The sequence below is a fragment of the Apteryx mantelli genome, chromosome 19 (genome assembly GCF_036417845.1).
Source record: "Apteryx mantelli isolate bAptMan1 chromosome 19, bAptMan1.hap1, whole genome shotgun sequence".
NCBI lineage: Eukaryota > Metazoa > Chordata > Aves > Apterygiformes > Apterygidae > Apteryx > Apteryx mantelli.
In genome coordinates, this window is record NC_089996.1 from 3,540,044 (window position 1) to 3,562,721 (window position 22,678).

At 36.6% G+C, this 22,678-nt stretch overlaps 1 protein-coding gene across 2 annotated transcripts in view; it reads left to right on the forward strand.

Annotated features, from left to right (window-relative positions):
• The window catches only part of TBCD (tubulin folding cofactor D), a 136,215-nt gene that overhangs the window by 87,414 nt on the left and 26,123 nt on the right, over positions 1 to 22,678 (forward strand). For both annotated transcript variants that reach the window (XM_067308544.1, XM_013960865.2), the window contains 8 exons: positions 6,317 to 6,348; positions 8,545 to 8,607; positions 9,047 to 9,123; positions 11,592 to 11,673; positions 15,431 to 15,549; positions 15,997 to 16,088; positions 17,019 to 17,159; positions 21,925 to 22,008. In XM_067308544.1, the coding sequence (XP_067164645.1) occupies positions 6,317 to 6,348; positions 8,545 to 8,607; positions 9,047 to 9,123; positions 11,592 to 11,673; positions 15,431 to 15,549; positions 15,997 to 16,088; positions 17,019 to 17,159; positions 21,925 to 22,008 (690 nt within the window). The remainder of the gene's footprint in view (positions 1 to 6,316; positions 6,349 to 8,544; positions 8,608 to 9,046; positions 9,124 to 11,591; positions 11,674 to 15,430; positions 15,550 to 15,996; positions 16,089 to 17,018; positions 17,160 to 21,924; positions 22,009 to 22,678) is intronic.

The window sequence follows — 22,678 nt, forward strand, 5'->3', positions numbered from 1 at the left end:
TATGAGTATTTTTCCTCTAATTGACAAACTCTTAGGGCTTTTAAGTAGTTATCTAGTTGACTTCTTTGCACTTCGTGTATCTGAAAACAGTACAATCTTAGATTTTTTTGTTAATTTTTAATTATACTTTCTTTAAATTTTTTATGTGAGTTTTTGTATCCTGAAACCTTTTGAAAAAATTTTAAGGGTTTTCAAGGGTTGTACCTGCTGACGTGGAACTTTGATTTGAAAGTTAGCTTCTACTGGTATATGGTTTTAATGCTGATACTGTATATTAGTGTCTTTGGGGGTGGCTGTCTTGGCTCCCATAAATTCTTTAATGTCAGGGTGGAGCTTGGGTGTAATTTGTTTTTGTCATAATGTGCACTTCTTGCACTTAATGGTATTTATAAGATGCCTACAGAAATGTTTTCATCCTAGATAAGACTTCTAATTCAACTCCAAGCAAAACTGATTCATTGGTGTTTACTCTAATACTTAGGCTGGGACAGAGATGTCTGCTATAATCCATATTTTAAAATATTGGTATGCATAAAATATTTTAAAATTGGACAAGAAAAATAAACTAGGTTATAAAAACAAGCCTGCAATTTGAGTATTGCTGGGCAAGCACTTAGTGAAACAAGCCAAACTTGTTTCGTGATGAGTAATTATTGCACATAATATTCCAAAGATTTCCATTTGAGAAATTGCTACCGGGAATTTTCAGTGTAACAACATCTTATAGGAGTGATGAAAACCTGTGTGTTCTATTTGTGTTTCTAAACTACTGAAATAAAAAGGCTTCTGGCCACGTATCTCACAGGTTTATTAGATATTTTGCTTTCACCCCGGCAATAAAATAGCTATCTTTTTCTGGACCAAATGGATTTTAATAATGCTGATCAAACTCCTTTCATAAATCGCTTGGCCTCTAGAAAAGGAAGTGAAAGTAAAGTATATAAATTCTGTGATTTTTTTAGAAGTTGTAATTTATAAATTTTAAGCTGTAAAATGAGCTGTGAACAACTTAGTTACGAAACTCTTAGGATTCCTTTAAATACTTAAGTACATAAAATCAAGAGAAAATCCATAATGCTTTAATGGAGACCTTCATTTAACTGTCTTTGTGTAGCAGCTCCTGTAAATCTGTCTTTAGCGTTATTTTGAGTGATAGATGTGAACTATCCTGCAGGCAGTATGCAGTCAGAGTGTTGAGTTACAGTTTCTCAGTTTTAGGTATATTTCCAGCAATCAAATTTGTTTATGCTAACCGTAGAAACTCCTGTCCTCTACTATATTAACAGTTTTAAAAAATGTTAGTAGCTTTCTGTCTTCCCGGATAAGTGCTTTTCCGGGTTTACCATAGTGTGCTGAAAAGGGAGAGTGCAAGTCCAGGCACATCCAGTATGTGCTTCCTTCCATTAGTTCTGATTCTGACACATTTGATAACTAGTTTGTCTTGAGGAGCTGGTTTGTTGAACCATTTGCGTGTGCTCTTGTAGCTGGATATTGTAATGTGGGCCTGGTTTTCTATATTAAATGGCCACTGTTTATAATAAGTCAGTGCCGCTTGCACAGACTATTTGTCCATTGTGCCTTCTATAGAATTTTACAGAATTATAAAAATTGAGCTATTTTGTATCTGCTTTAAACATTACTTTATATATAAAAAATTTGAGACAAAATACATGTGACATCTCTTGCCATAAGCTGACTTATTTGGGCTAAGAAGTCAGTCTCCTGGTTTAAACACAGGGTCAAGGGTCAGCCTGATTTATATTGTGCTTCCACTGAAGCAGAGCAGTTAGTATCTTTTTTTTTGTAGTAGGTGTATTTCTGTAATGCACTTAAGATATTGTGTCAGTTCTTAATAGTAGCTCTAAACATTCTTTAAAATGCATCATCTGATAGAAGATTCTTAAGAGAATATTCAGCTGAACAGATATTCAAAACTTGGTTTCTCCTTTCTTGTTGTCCTGAATCTGATAATATAGGTTTTAATATGTGTAAAACACTAATGAAAATATTTAGGGATAAATATGAATGCGCTGCAGATAGAAATGCTGGGCTTTTTCCAGATAGTTGCATTGCACTTCTGTGTTTCAGCAAATATTCTATTTATTGGGCCTTCAGGGTTCCCATCAGAGCTTAATATGAGAGGTTGCACAGTGTTTGTTGGCAGCTGCCACACCTGATGATTCAGTTGATGCAATGTGCTGCATGCTGAGTTTTGCTCTGATCTCATTCTTGGAATGTGTAGGGAGGCTGGCTGCATGTATTACCTGGTCAGCTATGTGAGGAGCAATTTTTGATTTGTAGTAGAGTAGCTAATTTAAGTTGGACTGTCAGCTTCTGCGTTTCAGCTTTTCCGAAAGAGTAAGGCAGCCTGTAGGTACTAGGCAAAGGAAAAGCTTGTCTCATTTTAAAGACTCTTAAGGCTGCAACAAATCTTGATGGTTTCAGGGCAAATGCATTTCTTGGCAGTCATCTATATGTAAAAGAATTTTTTTAGGTATATAAACTTGGTCAGAGAATAATTCCAGCCTTGCAACAAGTCCATCTTCACAGTTCTTCCAAGTGTAAATTATTATTTGCATCCAGTAACACTGGTGGTTCATGCTGAAAAATGTTCTAAAGAGTTTGTTCTAAATAACATACAGCTGTCAGTTTTGTGGGTTTTCTTTCTTTCTTTCTTTTTTTTTTAAACTGATGTTTGGATGGTGGTGCTGTATTTTATACTCGTGGCAGCTTTAAAGGTTTGAACAGAGTAATGAAATCTTTTGGGTTGGAGAAGGAAGACCATTTATAGAGATCACTATGAAACATTTACTACAGTTTTTGTGGATGAGCCGTGGCTCAGCTTTGTTGCAAAATAATGCTTTGTAGGATATTTTCATGTACCTGAAAGAGCTTTAAGGTGAAATTCTGTTGCTATTGAAGTCACTGCAAAAACTCTTACCTCTGTAGGACCCACAATTTACTTGTAGTCTTCTGTTGGTAAAATACAATAAAAACTGTAAGGCCAGCATATGAACTTACAGTAATTCAGTGACTGAATAATAGCTCTTCGTCAGCTTAGCATTGCTTGTTCTCTACATCTTTAAGGAATGAACAGCTTTATTAAATCCACAGCTTATTTTATCTGTGCTCAAAAGTATCTTTGGCCCCCTCTGCATGCCTCACAATTAAGCCATTTTGTACTTTGTACTGCAAAGCCATTTAGTGTATAAACCGAACCTTTAAGGTAGCTGGATTCAACGTGGGGCAAAGAGTTCCCATGGAAACTATTTGGTTACTATACATATTGAGATGAATATGCTTCTTCAGCCAGTGTTCTTAGCTTTCTTGAAATTGAGTATTTGCCATTGAATCTTTTTGAATATTCCAGTAGTTTTAACTTTGCTATTAAGATGTTTGTGAAAACATGGATACTATTCAATTCTAAACTGCTTCAATGAATGTAATTTTTTATAATCTTAAAGATGAATCCTGAAGATCTCCCAAAAATGAAGCTTGAAATTAAAAAAACAAAAAAGAAAGAAAAAAAGAAAAGAAAGTACCTTCAACTTTTATATGAACTGAAAACAGTGCTGTAGTTGGTTCTAATTCAGGCCTACATAATTTCAAAATAGATGCTGATATTCTTAGTTCTGCCATCGTAATCGATCTGGTCTGCAGTGGTTTATGTATTCTAATTGTATTTTCCATGAATAAGACATAACTCATCCTAAGAAGTTGCTAAGAGAGAAGCATTGCTGTGGAAGTGCACATGGGGAGAAAAGCTAGGAGCTACTGGAGCCTGGGCACTGCATCAGTCGATTTACAAATTGAATTAATATTTAAACCTTGAAACAGGTACATCTGAGAATGTGATGCAACTTGTGGATATGTCTTTGGAAGAAAAAAAGAGAATTTTGACTGTACAGCAAAATTCAGAATCCCTGAATTAGGTGGATCCGTATCTTTTTAATTTAGAGAAATACAGCAGAGCGAGATAAAGTTGATAGGAAGATGCACATCATGTTTGAGAAACTAAACACTGACTGAGGAAAGATCTAGAGCTATGATACAATTCTCAGTTCTTACAACTGAAATATGTATGTGCTGCAGAAAGGGAAAAAAGTTGAGATATATTGACAGACATACTGTGATGTCTAGGCAAGAGATAACTTGAAAAGTTTTGTAGAGTAAGAATACACAGTATCGCAGTGCCTTCAAAGATAGGCTTGATTATACTTTTTGCATTATATGGAAATCTTACTGTGCAAATCACTGTCACCAGTCTTCATTCTTCCACCGGGACAACAGTCTGGAGAGCAGCTCTAAACTCTGAAATTAATTCGATTTGATGTAATGCCAAAGGAAGGGATAGCTGTCAAATTATTAACATAAGAGTAGCTTTAAGTGGCCTGACTTCCTTATTGGCAGTGTGAAAAAGTGGGGAAGAGAAGCCTTTATGACTCAGCTCTCGCTTTGTAGTTTGAACAGAAGTCCCTATCTGAATCCTTGCATCAGCAGAGTCTGCTGCGCACCAAGCAAATTTGCAAGATTATTATTTTATACTCATTTACAGTAAGACAACAGACAAAAGGCAAGAAATGTGTGAGGACGAAATGAAGGGAAAGAAATGTTGAAGAAGAAGCAAGCCTTGCCACATCATTCATCTATTTTTGCCACTGTCTCGACTCCTTGCATCACTTCTTTGTTTTCTAATTTAAATTTTTTAGAAGCTGAAGAGCAGACAAGCTGGCAGGAAGGTGGGGCAGATAATACAAAGAGCTTATCAGCACGGGGATGTGAAATCTGCACTTGCTTCCTATGATGATAAACTGAGGCTGTCGATTATTGCATGGAGCTTAATGTAGTGGTTGTCAAAAGCTACAGTTTCCAAGTTAAAGGGGCTGCTGATCCATGGCAGAATATTGTGGAGTTGGCATCTCTGTATTAACTGGAAAACCAATGAAAACCTTGAGCAGCCAAAAACCCAATTTGTGTAAGAGGAGGCACCTACTTGTATGAAATGGAAAAACTTGTTTAAAATGTTTAGGCTTTTGAAGCTCATATAAAAGGATAAATTGGAGAATGAAGTTCTAAGAGTTGTGAGGGTTGCTAACTTCGCCTGTGAGAGCAGCTACTAATTTGATTGTGGGGAAGGAGGGAAGAAAAGGTTTAAAAAAACCCCAAGCAAATAAACAAAAAAGCCTTTTTTGTTCTTCCCCGTTGCTGGGAGTTTCTGCCAGAGCCTGGCCGTACAAAGAGGTGAATCAGGGTTTGGCACACCTCGGGGAGGAAATGTTCCAGCAGAAGTGAAGGGAGATGGGAGTATGGAGCTGAGGGAGGAAATATCCAAAGGAAGGGCAGAGGTCAGAGGTTCAAAAATGGGAAGATTATGCCACGGAGGGCGACATTGAGCAGAACACCCCAAGCAGCGCTCGGTGCACCCTGGCGATATCCACAGTACCAGTGGACGTTGCTTAGTGCTGCAAGGAGACGTCTCTCTGCCCGGAGACGTGAGAGGATAAGGAGTGCAAACAGGCCCCATAATTTCCAGAGTCCCTCTCCCTGCCTCCTGCCCAGTTCAAGCTGCTTCCTCCTAGTGCTGTCCGGGACCAGCTCAGTGTTCAGAGAGGATTCGGGGCTGGAGCTGTTGAGATCATTCCTATGTAACACACGTTCGTTTCAGGAAGGTCTTTACCATCCTAGCCCAGTTGTTTCTGTCCCCTTTTTGATACGTTGGCCCTTTTCACCTCCTTCCTTGTGCTGATGAATACCAAATAACCTGTGGGGTGGCTTTAACAAGAGAAGAAAAGGTAAAAGGAGAAGGTTGAGGAACATCACCAGAAAAGTAAACCAGTCTCGTTTGTGAAAATGAGACCTGGTAAGCAAAGTTTCTGTTTAATGTCCCAAACATGAAGATTTTGTTCCAAGATTGCATGTAATTGCTGTTCAGTTGTGAAGGTCACAAGCTTGTAGAAGCTGTATGACTGAAAAGGCCTGTGGCAAGCTCCACAGATCGGGGGTGCTTCTAAAGCAGGACAAATGAAAGAGGAAGAATGGTCTTTTATTTTTCACATAAATATTAGAAAGATTGGGTCTGCATTCTTTGGAAGAGGAAAGTTAAATGATCAGAAAGGTTTTGTATACATCATGCTGAAGTGAGAAGTTGATTTAAGAAGTATTTTAACGTTGGTCAAATACAAAACTGAAGACATTGATTGTCTTCTGTGGTCTGCTTTAAATTTTAAAATGTTTGTGTGTCTTTTTTCCCAGTAGGCTGTCCACTCAGATTGCATGTGGTAGCTAATTCTCTGAAAACTCTGTTTCTGCTTTTCAGGGGTTTAGGTGGAGAACTAATGAGACCAGCTGGTGAGTATCACAACTGTGGTGTGAAAGCAACAAATCTGCCTGCTGTAATGAATTGCTCTGTTTGCTTTTTTTTCAGTTTGTTTTGAATACATTGTATTGAATGAATTGAATAAATAGAGTATATGCACAGTAATTAAAAGAATACAAAGTTTGAAAGCTACACAAAAGTCAGGAATGCTAGGATGTTGGTTGCCAGCTCAATTGCGATCTACCCAGTTTGCATTAGAGTTTGCAGATCTTGTTTTTTGTGTCACGCGTTCTTTCCTTCAGTTGGTGCTCAGAATGAGTTTTCATTAGGGTTGAATTGGCCTTCTTCATTGATTTACTCTGGTTCCTCTCCAGAAGAGGTGCAGTCTGTCCACTAAGACAGATGTGATCAAGTAAATAGTGATTTTATCCTAATACACATGTGCACAAAGTTGAAGAACTAAGGCCATATAAACAATAGTGATTGTTTGCAGAGGGGAATGCATGACCAAAAGGATGATGGGTTGTTCACCTGGTTTTAGAAGATCATTGTATCCAGAAGCACTATAAGAAGGATGGGCATCACAGCGAGAAGTGTGTAGGCTGGCTGGATAAGGAAAAGATGCCAGCTTTAGCTTCCTGCTCGCGGGTTGAATAAAGGAAGTGCTGGGCACGGAATGGAAGAAGTGCTAGGTACTGACTTTGCAGATGTGAAGCAAGTCATCCAAACTTAGTGGGTGAAGGAGTTTCACTACCAAGATGGCAAGGTGATCAAATGGCATGTGGGAGCAGGCAAGGGGGAATCTGCCAACTTTGAATGAGTTCACAGACATGTGAAATGGGAATGTAGGCTGAAATAATAGGAAGTTGCAACTACATGTTACTATAATAAGTTTTAGCTGTTAAGCAGCTGAATGTTTCGTAGTATTGGAGAAGTAAAAATGACAGTACTTTGGCATGATACAGTTGTGTAGGCGGAGTAAGAGAAGAACTGAATATGTTCCACAAATTGCATGCATGTCTAATGAAGGTGATGTTCTCAACCACAACAGAGCATAAAAGAAGCATAAAGAACTAAGGAGGAAACCTAAGAAACTTGTTTTTAGTTACATTGTACTTAACCGTCTGTGAAGAAATACTAGAACAAGAGGCTGGCATATGATATCGCACAGAGTTGGAGCACAGGGAGCCCGACTGTGTGACATTACCATAGTGAGGACTGAATTCAAGAGTAGATTTGGAGGCCAGTAAATTGATTGTAAATGAAGAAGAAAAGGAACTGTGTACAGAGCCCAGAGTAAGATTCAGAGATTAGGTTGTGGGAGGAGAGGAAAACAGAAAGGTGGCATTGTGGCGTAGTTTGTTCTGTCCTCTGCCTCCTCCCTTCCAACCCCCTTCTCAAACAGTAAAGCTGACAAAAAGCGAGTATGGATGTGTTTTGATCTGTGTTTTCTGTGAACTGATCATCAGTAGGTGAAAGATAGCATATTCCCTACATGCTAAGTTTTCATTTGATCAGTGCATTCAATCTTGTATAGGGAAAGTTTGCAGTGTTTATTAGGTTAATATCTATTCCCCTAAGCAACCATGAAACACTAAAAAAAATACTATTATGAAAGTGCTTTTATAAGCTTAAAACTCATTTATAAATGTATGTTTAAAATAATAAAGACTCATTAATTAAAATGACATTTTTGCATATTCTAAGCATCAAATGAAATAAAGCTGCATCCTATTATATAGCTCCTAGCTGTGTGCAGTGAACGGATGCCACTCCTTGAAGGTCCAAGAAGAAATGCTGATAAGAAGTAGGAAAGCCTTCCAAATACTGCAAGAGTTTTTTAGTGGCTGTAGCACTGACATTGGCTAAGCTGTAGTATCATAGCTTGTAAACCATTGCCTTTTACAGATGAGCATAGGAACAGAAGCATGAACAAAGTGTACATATGCACCTTTCTGGGGGGAAAAATACCACCAAACAAAGGATTTGCATGGATGTTGGGACTAATTCATGTCAGAGAACAGTTACAGCTGGGTAGCTTTTTTGGATATAAGAATTACAAGTGTAATTGGGTTTTAATTTCTTCTTTCACGTATTTTGGACTTCTGTTTGCAACATCTTCTTCAGTTTAAAATTAATGCTAATATAATTTGATGTGTCTGTCTTCAAAATTGCTGCAACTTGTCATTTTCTGTGTTTGTCAAGTTATCAAATTTATTTTCTTACAGTCTGCACTTTAATTGAAAAGTTGTCACTATCAAAAATGCCATTTAGAGGGGATCCAATAATAGGTATGTGATATTTTAAATAGCCTTCCGTTATCTTAATAGTTATTCATTAAGATAAAATATTAATGAATTATGTTTTTCAAAGAAACAGTAAAGATTAACAAGGTTGGATAGCCTGACAGCTGTCAAAAAGATGCTTAAATACTGAAGCAGATGGTAATGTTATTTGAAGATTTGTTTTGCAGTAGTTTATTAAATTGCTGTTTTTTGTTTTTTTTTTTCCTGTGAAGTTTTCAGTATTGCCAGACTCAGGGTTTTGGGGTGGGTACTGTGTAAATAGAAGCATATTAGCTATGCTGGTTGAGATTCATGACTTTGTTTTGGAGAAAAAAAAGGAAATAGGTAAATATGTGTTACTGCTCATCATTGTAAAATAAAAGAGAGAATGACACAGCTTAGAAAGTAAGAAAGATAAAGCCAAGCGTATTCCTTACTATTTCAGGTGGCTGGCAGTGGTTAATAAATGACAGTCTAAGAAGTCTCCCTCTCATTTCAAGCACTGTGCGGCAGCATATAAAGGTACAGTAGTTCTTCCTTCTACATGTAATTGTATTAAATACAGAATATACAGAATTAGAAATATTTTTGGCTTCTGTTGGTGGGTTTTTTTTCCATGGATTCTGATTAATTCTTGAATGTTTGTTTCTTAGATTGGTAAGAAGGATTTTTTTTCTTTTTTCCTTTTTTTTAACCTTGAATTCTCCAAAATTCAAAGGGACCTTTTTGTTTAATACTTAAACATTTGATATCATCAAGGTAATACTTGTATGTATATTTGAACACAGTAACTGACGGTCACTGGCTTTGCAAGAGACTGACAGTGGTAAATGCCGATGGTTGCTTGAAGCTGAAAGCCACTCACTGTCTGCCATATGGTTACATCGATATGATATTTTTCTTCTGTTTTGGTCTGTAATTTTTGCTTACCTGATGTACTACTGCAATTCTAGTAATTTTTATTATTGTTAAGCCGCATAGTGCAGTTTTATATAATTAGCAAGATTGTAACTCTTTGCCTTCCTTTCTCAAAAAATAGACCACAGATTTTGCCTGTTTTAGTTTCCCTTTTTTAATATTAAGGAAGTCTAGTGTAATATTGTATATGTATCTGTAATATGTATAAGGTATGCTGATTTGGCATGTTTAAGTGGTTTGAGAGAATTTTTGTGAGAAGAATAAAAAAAAAAAGTCTCTGGCTGATGCCCTCAGGCCTGGTGTATTGAGGGTGTGTTTATTCTGCAACAGTGGGAAAATTGGTGCGAATCAGAGTAACTGATGACAGTGTGCTTAAATATCTTTCCATTGAACTCTGTGGCAAATGCTTAATCCTTTTACTGTGATCTCAAGCTACTCTAATAGCTACTCTAATTTGGAATATTAAACCCATTTATGGATACTTTCCATGTTATTTATGTGCATGATCTCAACACCTCCAGTATTTGCCTTAATTTTCCTGAGTAATACCATGTAACTGTGATTCTGCACTCTTAAAGGCTATCCCAAATTAGAAAGATGATTTTTGCCTGCCCTGTTAGAGCTTATAGCCGTCACAGAGACAATTCAAATATAACATGCTATATTTTGTTTGTTTCTTAACATAAGATAGAAAGCCATTGTAAGTATCTGGTAGCTCATCTTTTAAAACTTTCCTCTGGAGACAGAGAAGACTAGAAGGTATCCAAATTACTGAGAAACGCTTAAAAGTTGAAGTCTGAATTCTTGGAATTATCCATGGTTATTAGAGATTTATCCAAAGAGTTTGTTTGTCTTGTAGCTGGAACTTCTAAACCTAGCTTAGGAAAATTAATTATAGACTTTAGAGAACTTTGACCTGTTTGGTTAACATTAAGCAAGGTGTGTTTAGTAAATGTCAATTCTCACTTGATTCATATCTATTTTAGAGATAGATAATTTTAAAGGCAGAGCTTGAGGCATTGAAAAGTCATCTTTTTTTCTGACATAATGTAAACTGTTTTCATATAATGTAGTTTCATGCATTTAAGCTGAAAACTATTCTCTTTAGTGAAGAATCTACAGCGATTAGATAATTCCGTATATTTTGTTGCTATAATGCCTATGGTGGTTAGAATGTTATTTAAATGAACACTGGTTTTCTTTCAAGTCCCTGATTTTGCATGGAGAACAAGTCTGAGAAGTCTTTGAGGGTAGAATTAAGAGGCTCTACCAGACTCCTGTGTTATCGGTTAAGATTTCTTGTACCCTGAGAACATGAGTATTAAGAAGTGTCGTCGTTGTTAGTATGAAGTGAACAGGGCATAGTTTTCTTTACGTGTGCTTTCAAGCTTATAATAGGTTTGATCAGCATTATATTATCAGCTGAAAAATATATTTCAACCATGAATTTTATCAGAAAACTTGTTATATGCTTCCTGAAACAGATTGTATTAGTTTTGGTTTCTGTCACCAATCTAGAACATAATCTACATATGAGGAGGTTCAGGAATATTACACAGCCTTTGATCCCTTTCTAAACTGATTAAGACTGAGATACTAGTACTGTGATGCTGGATATTTTGGGAGTTTGTTCATAACCTTCAGTCCATGTATTTTTTCTCTGTTTGCTTTACATAGCTCTTTGGAAAAATACAGTTTGTTTCTTATCGTATAACTGGCATCAGTATATTGAAGATGAAATAATGACTTCTGTATTTCATAATACTATGTCATCCTGGACGTCTTTCAACTGAACTGAGAATACAGCTGATAAGTTATTAGTAATGTTTTAAATAAATTTAGCTTATTTGTACTTTTTAAAGAATAAGAGTAGAATCTGTTTTGTTCTTACGTAGGTTTCCTGTTCAACCTTTCTTAAATCAGTATTAGGAAAAAACTGATGAAGGGAATGATTTAAAAAAAGAACTCCCTTTTTTTTGTTAACCTTTTTGTTGTTTCGAACTCTGAGCACAGTTGCCATGAAGTATGATCTTAGAAAATATACCAAGTTCACAGTTTTGCCTTTCTTTCAGGATTCTGCAGTCTCTGCACTGGCTGCGCTGTGTAATGAATATTACATCAATGAACAAGGAGAAGCTGATCCAGCTCTACAAGGTAATGATTCATGTTTGAATCATGGGCTGGACCTAACCTGCACTTTGGGGGATAGAATGGGGACGGGGAGAAATGCAGCCGTCACTGTAACTGTAATGAACTTTAAAATGCTTCAGAAAGAAGTGATAAAACCAACTAAAAGTCTAGGAAATGTCTTGGGGGGTCTGTTTACTTTAGACTGGAGAAGAATACAAGGTAACATAATAATATATGTTAGAAAAAACAGTGCTTTTCTATTCCCTGCTGTAAAACAAAGAAACAAAGCAAATGTGTTGGTGGTAAATTCTAAATTTTAGTGAAGTGAGAGACTTTCATGCGATATTTCAACAGACTGTGGATCTGTATGCCAGAGATCATGATTGAATTTGGGAAGAATTGGTGAGGGATAACAAAAGAAAGGTAGCAAGGGCACACAGAGTTCTTGTAAATTTAGGTATGAAAACTCATCAGTTGGGATTTAGATCAGTGTTGAGTAGAGTTAAGCTTTTGTTAGGGGCAGATGAATTAACATCTGTTTTATACTGGCTTTCTTGTACCTTTCTTTCTTTCAATTATCAAATTGTATAGTGTCCATCAGAGACAGATTACAGGATTATATAAATTAGATATTTTAAGATGAAAAACATCTATGTTCTTATATTTAAGTAAGACAGTAATATGACATAAACTTTACAAAATAAGGATGTATTTTCCTATATTTTGCGATTCCTAAATCATGTATGTAATGGAATACTTTATTATTTATTTCCATTATGGTAATTCCCATAATGAACTAGATTCCTACCACATACACAGAAATATTCAGTCCCTGCCCTGAAGAAATTATGGCTGATATATAGAAGCAGCCTGTCTTGATTTTAAAATCTTTTACGTATTGCTAAGCGTCTATATTTTTGTTCCAAAAAAAAAAAAAGGCAAAAAATTAGCCCTTTCCTTCATACAGATTATTATTGCATGCCTAATTTTCTCAGGGGAAGCATGGAAAGGGGTGAAACAACATTAAGGCAAATAAAAAAAAAAAAGAAGCCTGAATCAGGAGAGGGATAACGTGTACTAAAAACAAACAGTGTTGACCTCTTGTAGCAGTAGGGCACATGCTGAAAGTCAAAGAAAGGAGGCCAGCAATAGGGAGTTGAAAGGTTAATGGGGCATGTTGTATGTAAGCATGAAGTTTCAAGCTTCTGTGAATGAGGAGTGGAGCAGAAGACTCAGCCAGATGTCAAAACCAAGAGGTAGAGAGGATATACTGGAATAACATGAGGTAGATGGCTGCGTCTGTTTTGATGCTGTACTCCTTTAGATGCCTATGAAGCTTAGCTTTATCCTGGATTCCAGGTTAACTTTTCACCTGACTTGTGATTGAAAGAATCAGACTGTAGCCATATAACCATAGTGGTCTAGGGACAGAAGTAGGATCAGATTTGTAGGTAAAGGCAACATTTTTCATCAGACTTACTGGTATGATTTGGAGAATGTAATTATGAGTTGGATAGTTTTCTGTTCTAAAAATCTCTCGTCAGCTTTATTTGGCTTTTTAATTCTCTAAAGCCTCTTCCAAACATGGAAATAAAAATTTCATCATAAATGCAAGCACCTTTTAAAAGCAAAAAATTGGGGTATTTTGGTCTCTCCGCCAGTAAAAGCTATATATTTCATGACCATTAAAATTTTTATGTTGTGGGTTTGAAATCCACCGCTGAAAAACTTCTCCATAATGTCTGATGTGTGCATGTATGTGTGGAAGTTATATTGCACAAGAGATTCAATGAAGATACAGGTGCCATAATCCCCTCAATTGCTTTAACCGACTTATTTAGAAAAGCACAATTAATCACGATCTAACACAATCTAAACAAATCTTAAAAAAACCCAAGTTTTTGATAAAATGTAACAATGTTAATGACTTGGTAGATCAAAATGAAAACACAAAACAAAAATACTTCAGTGATTCAGAATTCTGAATACATCCACATTAGGCTGCAGTTCGGTTGAATCACTTCATTTGCCTCTGTTCTTCTTTTTTCTGCTTTGGTTTTGATGACTTTCTTCTAATATTCTTTTCCTATGTGTTGAATTAATACTGTAAACACTTCATAGGCTACGTTGTTTTATGAAGCTCAGGACTTTTAAGAAAACAAACACATTTGCGTTACCCCAGGTAGCATAATTAGCAAGCGGTTATCATTAGAACTGCTTGTTTGCTTGCTGTCACCTCTTAATTTTCTGTCATTTTGCTGAAATTTCAATCTTAAATTTACATCAGTTCTGGAAACACTGCAGCAGTCTTACTGTCTAGGATCACGGCACTGTCTGAGCAAGCATTGCATCTTCCTATGGCCTCAAGACTCTATCTTGCGCTCCAGTGGTTTGGAAGTTCAATAATAGATGTGCTTGTATGAAGGTATTGCTAACCTCTGGACAAGAAACTAGTTCCCTGATGTCTGAGGAACTAGTTGAGGCCTGTTGATTGCATGGGGATTAAAAAAAAGAAAGTCATGAGTTATGATTAAAGTGTAGTTTCTTATGGTAACTAATCTTTCTTCCTCTAGCAAATATTGCTTAATCATGTAAATCTTAGATGACAGTAAGCAATGGCACAATTACATAACCTTCATAGTCTCTCTGATTCCTTTGTTCCTTTTAAGGATTAAAAAGTGCATATTCAGTAAAGCTGATTATTAAGATAACCTTTTTCTTTTTTGCTCTGGAGTTGTCTTTATTGCAGTTATCTCAGTTGTTCTTAGAAGTTTATCTGGATTTCTCTGCCTTTAAGAGAAGAGTTTAGTACAGTAGCTGAAAAATCTGGTAAATAAAGAATCATCTGTTAAGTCTATGATAGAGTCTACAGTAAGGAGTATGCTTTTGACACACAGAGCTTCTTTACTACTTAGTGTTTGCTACAGTAGTTCGAACAAAAGGCGGTAGAAATATGGAGATAAAGAGATTCATGACTCTTAATTTTTTTTAATTCAACTTCATTTTGTTCTTAATATTGCTTTACCCTATCATGGAGCCTCCTTCTTTTTCCTTGCACAGTTCAGTTTATTTGTGTTCCTTCCCCTGTGCTGCTGTTCATAGAGCCATCATCCCTATTTTGTCATGTAACAACTCAGAGGACCTGAGCGTAGGATCCCTACTTCAAAATAGTGACTTTTTGAGCTGTCTTCTGTAAAAAGCACAACTTTATATTTGTCTCTCTCTAAAAAGTATCATGAACTGATCTTGTTGCTTAGGTATGATCTGTGGTGTGTGTATGTTTGTGTATGTAAATCCTCAGTCTAATTAAGATTTTGGGGGGAGGAAACAGGTTGAATAACAGACCTTCACAAATCCAGAGACATTTCTCTCCTAACTTGTCTCATTATAGAAACTGATGACCTGCAAATACAAGAGAATTTGTTTTCCTGTGTTTGCACTGAAATTCACGCTTAGACTTACAGTTTGGATTTTTAAAATGCTATCATTTTTAAGGCTAAGAATTTTGTATTTTCTCTCTCTGAAAGACTAGGGTTAGTCTATCTAAAAGATCCGACCTTGCCCTGAGAAAATGAGAATTCATTCATGTAACAGGAGTATTTTACATTTTTTATTCTTTTCTCGATGGTTGGAATTTAAGGCATTCTGTATTTTAGCTTAATGAATCATAAAGTTCTGTAGCTTTTCTGTTTGTGTATTTTTTTTTTCCTTTTGGTTAGTGAATTATGCAATAATAATGATGTGGCTGCTTTTCAATCTGCAATTGTATTTTTTTTTCTAGATGAGCTGGTGACACAGTACATTTCAGAACTTCAAAACACAGAGGAAATGATTCGTTGTGGCTTTTCACTAGCTCTTGGGTCCCTTCCAAGATTTCTGCTAAAGGGCAGGCTCCAACAGGTGAGAAAATACAGTCATTGTAATGAGAAGAGGGTATCAGGTACTTTGAATGAAACCTATGATCATAATCAAACAAATAATAACGATCATTATTAAAGGTCTTTGTGAAGGGGTTTTGGATTGTGATGTACAGAAACTCCAGGAAATCATCATGAGTTTAGCTCGTCGTAGATTCAGATAATTAAAATTGAGTTCTGCTTTAGTAGTCTTTATGGAAAAGCCAGAGATTGAATAACAACAGAGAGTAAGTGATCCCCTTGGTACGGAAGCTTTGTCCAAGGGAAAAAGTGAGGCATATTGACAGGTCAGGGTGAGGAAACGACCACTGTTTGACTGCTTGGTTCTCATATGTGTTTCATCTTATTTTTATATGGTATCTAAATTTAGCAGTAATTTATCATAAATATTATATCAGTTTTAAATATCTCAATTTTTCTATTTTTTCAGGTTTTGGAAGGTTTGAAAAAGGTTACTGTAATTTCCCACACAGATGTGAGCTTTGCAGAAGCCAGAAGAGATGCCCTAATAGCGATTGCAAAGTATGTCTGTCATCTTTATTTTTGTCTGCTTTTTAATTCTTTCTCTAGAAGTTTTCTAGTGTTCTTGCTGCTTTTTATCGTGAGCTGGCAGCGTGTTTCTTAAAGTCAGTCACAGTATGGCCTACACGTTTTTAGTGTGGGACTGTGCGCATCTCCATTATTCAATACATGTTCGGTTCTGAGCATTATCAGGCATCTGAGGATGGAGTGCAACTCTGATATTTTTCTTTTATCGGTTATATGAACAGCTAGAATACATTTGAAAGTTCTCCTTTCTCATGGGCTGCAATTTAGTGAGCTCAGTTAAGGATTAAACATTTATGAAGGAGGATGAATATACATTTTTTTACTTTCCTAATTTGATGAGAAGGTTGAACTGGTTTAAAAAATTATGCTTTCTCTCTAAAGGAATATTTTCAGTATTGACATGCCACAATGTAGTTACTGTTAAAAGTATAATAATATCTATGCTCTTAAACTGTTATAATGCAGAGAAGTCAGTCCTTCACATTTTAACATTGTCTTACAATTTAAGAAGATGGTTAATATGAAATTCAGTGCACATGATGTTAGTCCTTTGCTCTTCTTGTTTGCTTCATTTTAATAAGTGTTCAGGTACAATAAGCATGCTCCAGTTTTGTACTATTAGAGAGCTTAAAAAAAAAAAAGAAAGAAAAAGTCTGTTTAACTGTTGAGTTTCAAGCCTTGACAGTATTCCTTTGCAGATGGAACATGGATGAGAAATCCTTGATCATGTAATGCAGTATTCTCTGGATTATGCTGTACACTGTTTGGGGCAGATACTGCAGATGTTTAGAATACTGTATGTCCAGTAAAGTTTGTTAAACAACAAAAAAAGCTATGATCTTAGTTCCTCCTTGTTAGCATTGTCTTTTTTCTCTTTTTCCTCCCCAATTTCTCTTTTTAAAGGGTTTGCCAGACAGTAGGTGTGAAAGCAGACGGATCCCAGGAAGAACATGTCTGCAAAGATAATGTTACTCAGATTTATGCTACACTACTTAGTGGTGTGACTGACTATACCACAGACAGCCGAGGAGATGTTGGAGGATGGTAAGATGCCTTGCAACTGGAGACTTAAGTGCTAAATTTAGCTCTTGTTTTTGATGTCTAATGAAAAACTGATGTCTTTTCAAATACTGTTAGAAATAAATAGATGGCCCCAAGCTTTTGCAGAAATGAGTATAGCTAGCGGGGGAGAGGAGTGGAAAGAGAAAGGAAAAGCTGACAAGAATTTGTCCTTTGCCTTAAAAGAAAGATGTGGTCTATTGTGTTTTAAACTGAAGTTCAGCCTTATTCTGACTTGTGGATGTCATTCTTTTCTTGTAGTGAACATCAGGAATAAATCTAGTCCTGAAAAGTACAGTGATTTAAACTGTTACGTCCAGTTTCTTTGAAATAATACATTTACTCTGACTTACTGACCTCTTGTATGTTCATTTTGTTTTGCCAGGAGAGGGAGCAGTTGCATAACTTGTTAGTGACTGCTCTTTGAGATGATACATTTTTTAAAAATTGTACAGTAACTTTACTGACTCTTGTGAGTTTGGGGGTTCAATGATTTCAGTTATTATATTGCAATAATAAGTAAATTTTAAGTCTGTAGGAATATATCTATTATTACTGCATCTAGAGTAATAGATACAAGATTATAACAAGTCTGTAGCAATCATAGTTTTGTGATGTGCTTCGGTCTTCATAATTCCCTTAAAATATAAAGAGGTTTCAGTGTATAAGGCTGCATTAATCTGAATGTTCTGTATTCTTTCAGTAACACAGGACTGGAAATGCAGTCTCTAAATTGATAACCAAGACACTTTAAAGGCCTTTGTCCTTCTTTGAGTTTGTGTTTAATTTCAAAAGAAGTTGTAATTGGGGATGTAACATCACTTACTGATTGGAAATTCCTGCAATCTTTGAATGTGGTAGGCAAAACAGCAATGAAGGTTTCACATTATTCACTTCGTCCAGCAGAATGCCAGAAGGTAGTTATTGGGTGAGAAAACCATGTAAATTGTAGATCTTGGAAGACAAGGGCACGCTAAGCAAACATACAAGCTCTCTTGTCAGGTTACTTTTCTGCATGTATTTATGAGCACAAGTATGCCTGGCCTGAAGTAATACTCATTAATAATAAATATTAAATTAACAGAATTCAGGAATAAATCTAGCATCTGTTGATTTCAAATATTTAAGGCCTTTGCTGCTATGTGGAAGGATCAGAATGATAATACTTGCATACAGAAGCCATAAACTAAGTAAATGAACGTGATAGATTAATTTTTCTTTATCTGTTACTTATTGGAAGCTGATTATGAGTAAAATGCATTTTTTTACAGTCTTAATTTTATTGTCTTAATACTTCATTTAAATCTGAAAATATGTGAATGTGTTGCTTGTAGAGATGGTTCTATGTATGTGTAGTACCAACCCCCTTTAGCAGTATGGTTAGTCCTGTTTGTATGGAATGGTAATGGTGTGGTGATACGTAGCTGATGTATGTCGCTCTCCTTCTCTGATGTCCCATTTTCTTTTCTCGGAGTAAACACTAGACCTCCCAAAGGCAAGCTCTGCGTGGGAGTAGTGGTTTCTAGCACATCTGCAAAACTGGAATCTGTTGGAATCAGACGGCTGCATCACAGGAGAGCAATGCTCAGATGGCATCGATGTACTTGGTGTGGGCAATAAATAATAGCAACGAAGATGCGGTGGCAGGGCCTGCGATGTAAGGCTGCCTTACGGTGAACTCAGATCCAAGCCACCGCGTTTTGACCGCTGCCTCTGTTAGCCAGATTAAAGCTAGTGCAGAAACACATGCCTGTGCGGCAACTATATGAAATATCTGAGGGTGTGGAGCTGCATATTCAGGATTGTAACTTAACCACCTGTTGATTATTTAGAAATATTATAAATATTTAGAAATATATTATTTAGTCATCTTTTTATTACATTCCAGGCAGGAAAGGGAGGGCCTGAAAAATATTGTTATGGAATTATTTCATTGGTTGGAAAGATTTCCTTATTTTTCCAGTTTATTGAAGAAGCTCTTTTCTAACAGTGCTGAGTGACCTGGAGAGCTTTGGTGTGCCGTTTCAACCTTATCCTTTTAGAGTGTATGAATTATCTTTTTTTTGGAAAAGTTTTCAGTCACTATCCTCTGCGGCGAAGGCTGTTTTCAACTCTGAACATGAAACATAATTATAATTTCCTTTTAATAGTATTGGGTGGCAACTACTGTATTGTAACTTGCAGCTGGGACTCAGCAGGTGAGGAGGAAGAGAGGAATACTGACGCAAAGGCTCCAAGCGAGGTTTGTTGTAGCTACAGCAAAGCTGGGAGAGCTTGCAGATAGCGGTTGCATGGTCATAGCTGACTTGGGAAGGCTAAAATAGACCAGAAATTAGCTGTGCCTTGCAGGACGGGGGTTGCACTCCTCCTTCCTCTTCTCACTTTTTTTTTTTTTTTTTTTTGTGGCCAAAGCAGTCTCAGTCACTTGCTTCCTCCTCCCTGCTGCAAGCAAAACAATCCGGTTCTGGAGCAATTGCTCCGTTCAGCTTCTGCAGCCATGCGTAGCATGCTGATCTCTGTGCAAATCCGGTTGTAACACACGATGCCAAGTATGCGGGGTGCGAGTTTGGGAACCTCTCGTTTAGGCTCAAGTTTCTGGTTATTTCTGTGTTTTGGAATTCTGTCCTCCTGGCCCTTGACTTTAGCTGACTTATCCTTATCTCTTTGTTAAGTGACTAGTCTTGTTCCATTAGGTACTTCACCGCAGTATTTCTGAATGCGTTGGAAAAGTGCACAGGGAAAATAATCTCAGCTACTCTTTCCAGCCTAAGTTAATTTTTGCATGTTTGTATTTTTTGTTCTTTTTTTGTTTAATGATACCCTGCTCCTCGGCCGGCAGTAATCGTTGTCAAATTTGTCATACGACAGCAAGGCTGTGTGGGCAGTGGGGTACACGATGGAAATGGAAATGCAAGAGAAACCTTGGGCAGGAGGGAAATGACACAGGACAAAAAAACAGAGAAAAATAGGTGTGTCTGACATCTCAAAGCTTGGAAGGAAAAAGAAGCATTCAAACTCTAGGAAAGGATCACAAGCAGCTTGTTCCAGCGCGGGCAGGGGAAGAGGAATCTTGGCCTTCCTTCTCCTCCCTCCTCCACCTTCCAAGGAGCAAGAGGGCAGTGAACAGGTCTCTGGCTTAGATAATGTAGTAACACAAGTGTGACACAAACGTGGTCAAAGGAAACATAAGAGCAATCGTGCAGGGTGGTGAGTCAGTAAAAAGAAAGGCGCTAAGCTTTCTGCTGCCAAAATTAGGTTAGATACTGAAGTAGATAAGGAAGAACCTGGTTAAGCATAGACTAGTTATTCACGTTAACTTCCCCATGTAACAGCTTTCACTTATGTTCCCCTTACCTATTTTTCACCCTTCTGTCTATGTCTTAATTTAAAAAACAAAATGAAATGCTGCAGAAGTGAAAGTTTTCTAAGAAATCCTGAGGAAATGAAATTCCCAACAGCCATCAAAATCCAAATGTGCTTTGAGCACCAAATTCTTTTAAGGTTGCTTTGGCAGTGCCCGCCAAAATCAACAGTCACAAAACATGTAAATTAAAGGGGGAAGGGAGAGCTTTTCTCATAGCAAACTGTTGGCTGCTAAATACTTTTGTGGCCTCTGAAATACGAATGTTTTCTCATTCTGTGTCTTTCAAACCATTGACTGAGATGGAAAGATATGGGGAGAATTGCCATTTCTCTGGAGAGACCTTCTCTTTGGTGTGTAATTTTTGTCTCTCTCTAATGAAATCGTGGGAAAGTTTAACCAACTTTACTTTCCATATTCAAACTTTACGTTTCTTTTGACAGATTATTTGCTGGGACTTGTCCAATCTGTCTACAGGTGTTAGACATGAATATCTAATAGGCAGGTACTATATGTAGAAATAGAAAAATATCCTTTATGAAAGATTGCCAAACTTGTATTGAACTACTTAGGGAAAAAATGATGTAATTTGACTTTTTTACCACTTTAATAAATGTCCCACCCAGTTTTAGATTGCATAGACAACTGTTCTCACTTTATTTTGGAAATTGCACAGACACAGGAGTATGTCTTTTCACAGTAGACAGGTGTAACTTTTTAAATATTTCAGTAAGATTTTTAATTATTACAGAGAAAGAATGATATTTCAATAAGTGACTAATGTGATGAATATATTGGTTCAGATCTTCTACTGAGTCATGTAACCAACTGAGGATCTGCCATGGTATTGCCCATGTGTTAAAAAGCAGCTATTTTTTGACAACTTGTACATTGACAAGGTTTTTGGTTTAAAACAAATGTATTGACTTTATTTTTCAAATTGAAATTACACTCTTCATCTTCCTTTCTTTTGTGTTGAAATTATATTTTGACATGTTGAAGGCAGAAAATCTTCACACTATAGTTAAGATGCACTGCAGGCACAACATAGTGTTACTTCAGCTAAATCTTTTTCATAAAACTCTTACTTAGTTATTATTTAGCATATAGATTTAAACCATTTTGAGTCACAAATTTTTTAACACTGGAAGTATTAAGCTTGAAGATTTACAATATGCCATTTTTAACAGTGCTTAAATATCTTAATGTCAAAATGTAGGTTAGCCTTTTCAGAAGATCGTAGCAGACGAAGCACCTAGGTGCTTTCAGTGTTCGGTGCTTGCAGTGTTCTGCACTTGTTTGCCAGCGCCTGTTTAACTTAAATACTGATGTATTTACTCAAATAAATACTGATGTCACTACTCTAACATTGTACATCTGTTTTGACAGGGTGCGTGAAGCTGCTATGACAAGTTTAATGGAGGTGACACTTTTGCTGGTTCAGAAAGAAGCAGAGTTAATAAATGCCAACATGTATGTTACTGTTTTTGTGCCTCATCTCTTATAATTGCATGCCAGTCTGTACAAGAAAGCATTTCTTACATGCTGTATACTTATTCCTTTGTTGGGTATGACAGAATTTTTGATGGAAATGCATCAAGCTTACCCAAACATAGATGCTGAGAACGTTATATTTGTTTCTTAGAGAGACTAATGTTGTTATTTGAGAGAAAGTGGGTGGCAGTCCCACCTTTCTAACACAGTGATTCTGTGAGATTTGGTCCATACTTGCCTCCTCCTTGGAGCTTGCCGGTGTTGTTTGCTTAAATAGAAAGCAAACCTGCTCACTTCTTCAAAGCATTGCTTCACTAATTTGGCATGCGATAAAATGTGGAAAGGGGTGTTGTATTCATTTCTGTCATTTTTGTACAATTCTTAAACAACCTTCCTGCTAAATATGAATGAATGATAGTTCTTGAATGAGACACTTGGAGGGAAAATACTGGCGTCGTTAAGAAGACACTACTTGCCCTGGTGGTCTCTTACAGAGACAGACTAGTCAAGTGAGACTTAGAACAGGATTCCTATCGGCTGGATCAAAAGACAGAAGATCACGTTTGCTAAATATTCTGGATCTTGCTCTAACTGAAGGAATTCTAACAGTTACTGCCATTATTAGCTGTGCTGTCAGAAGGTTTAAAGG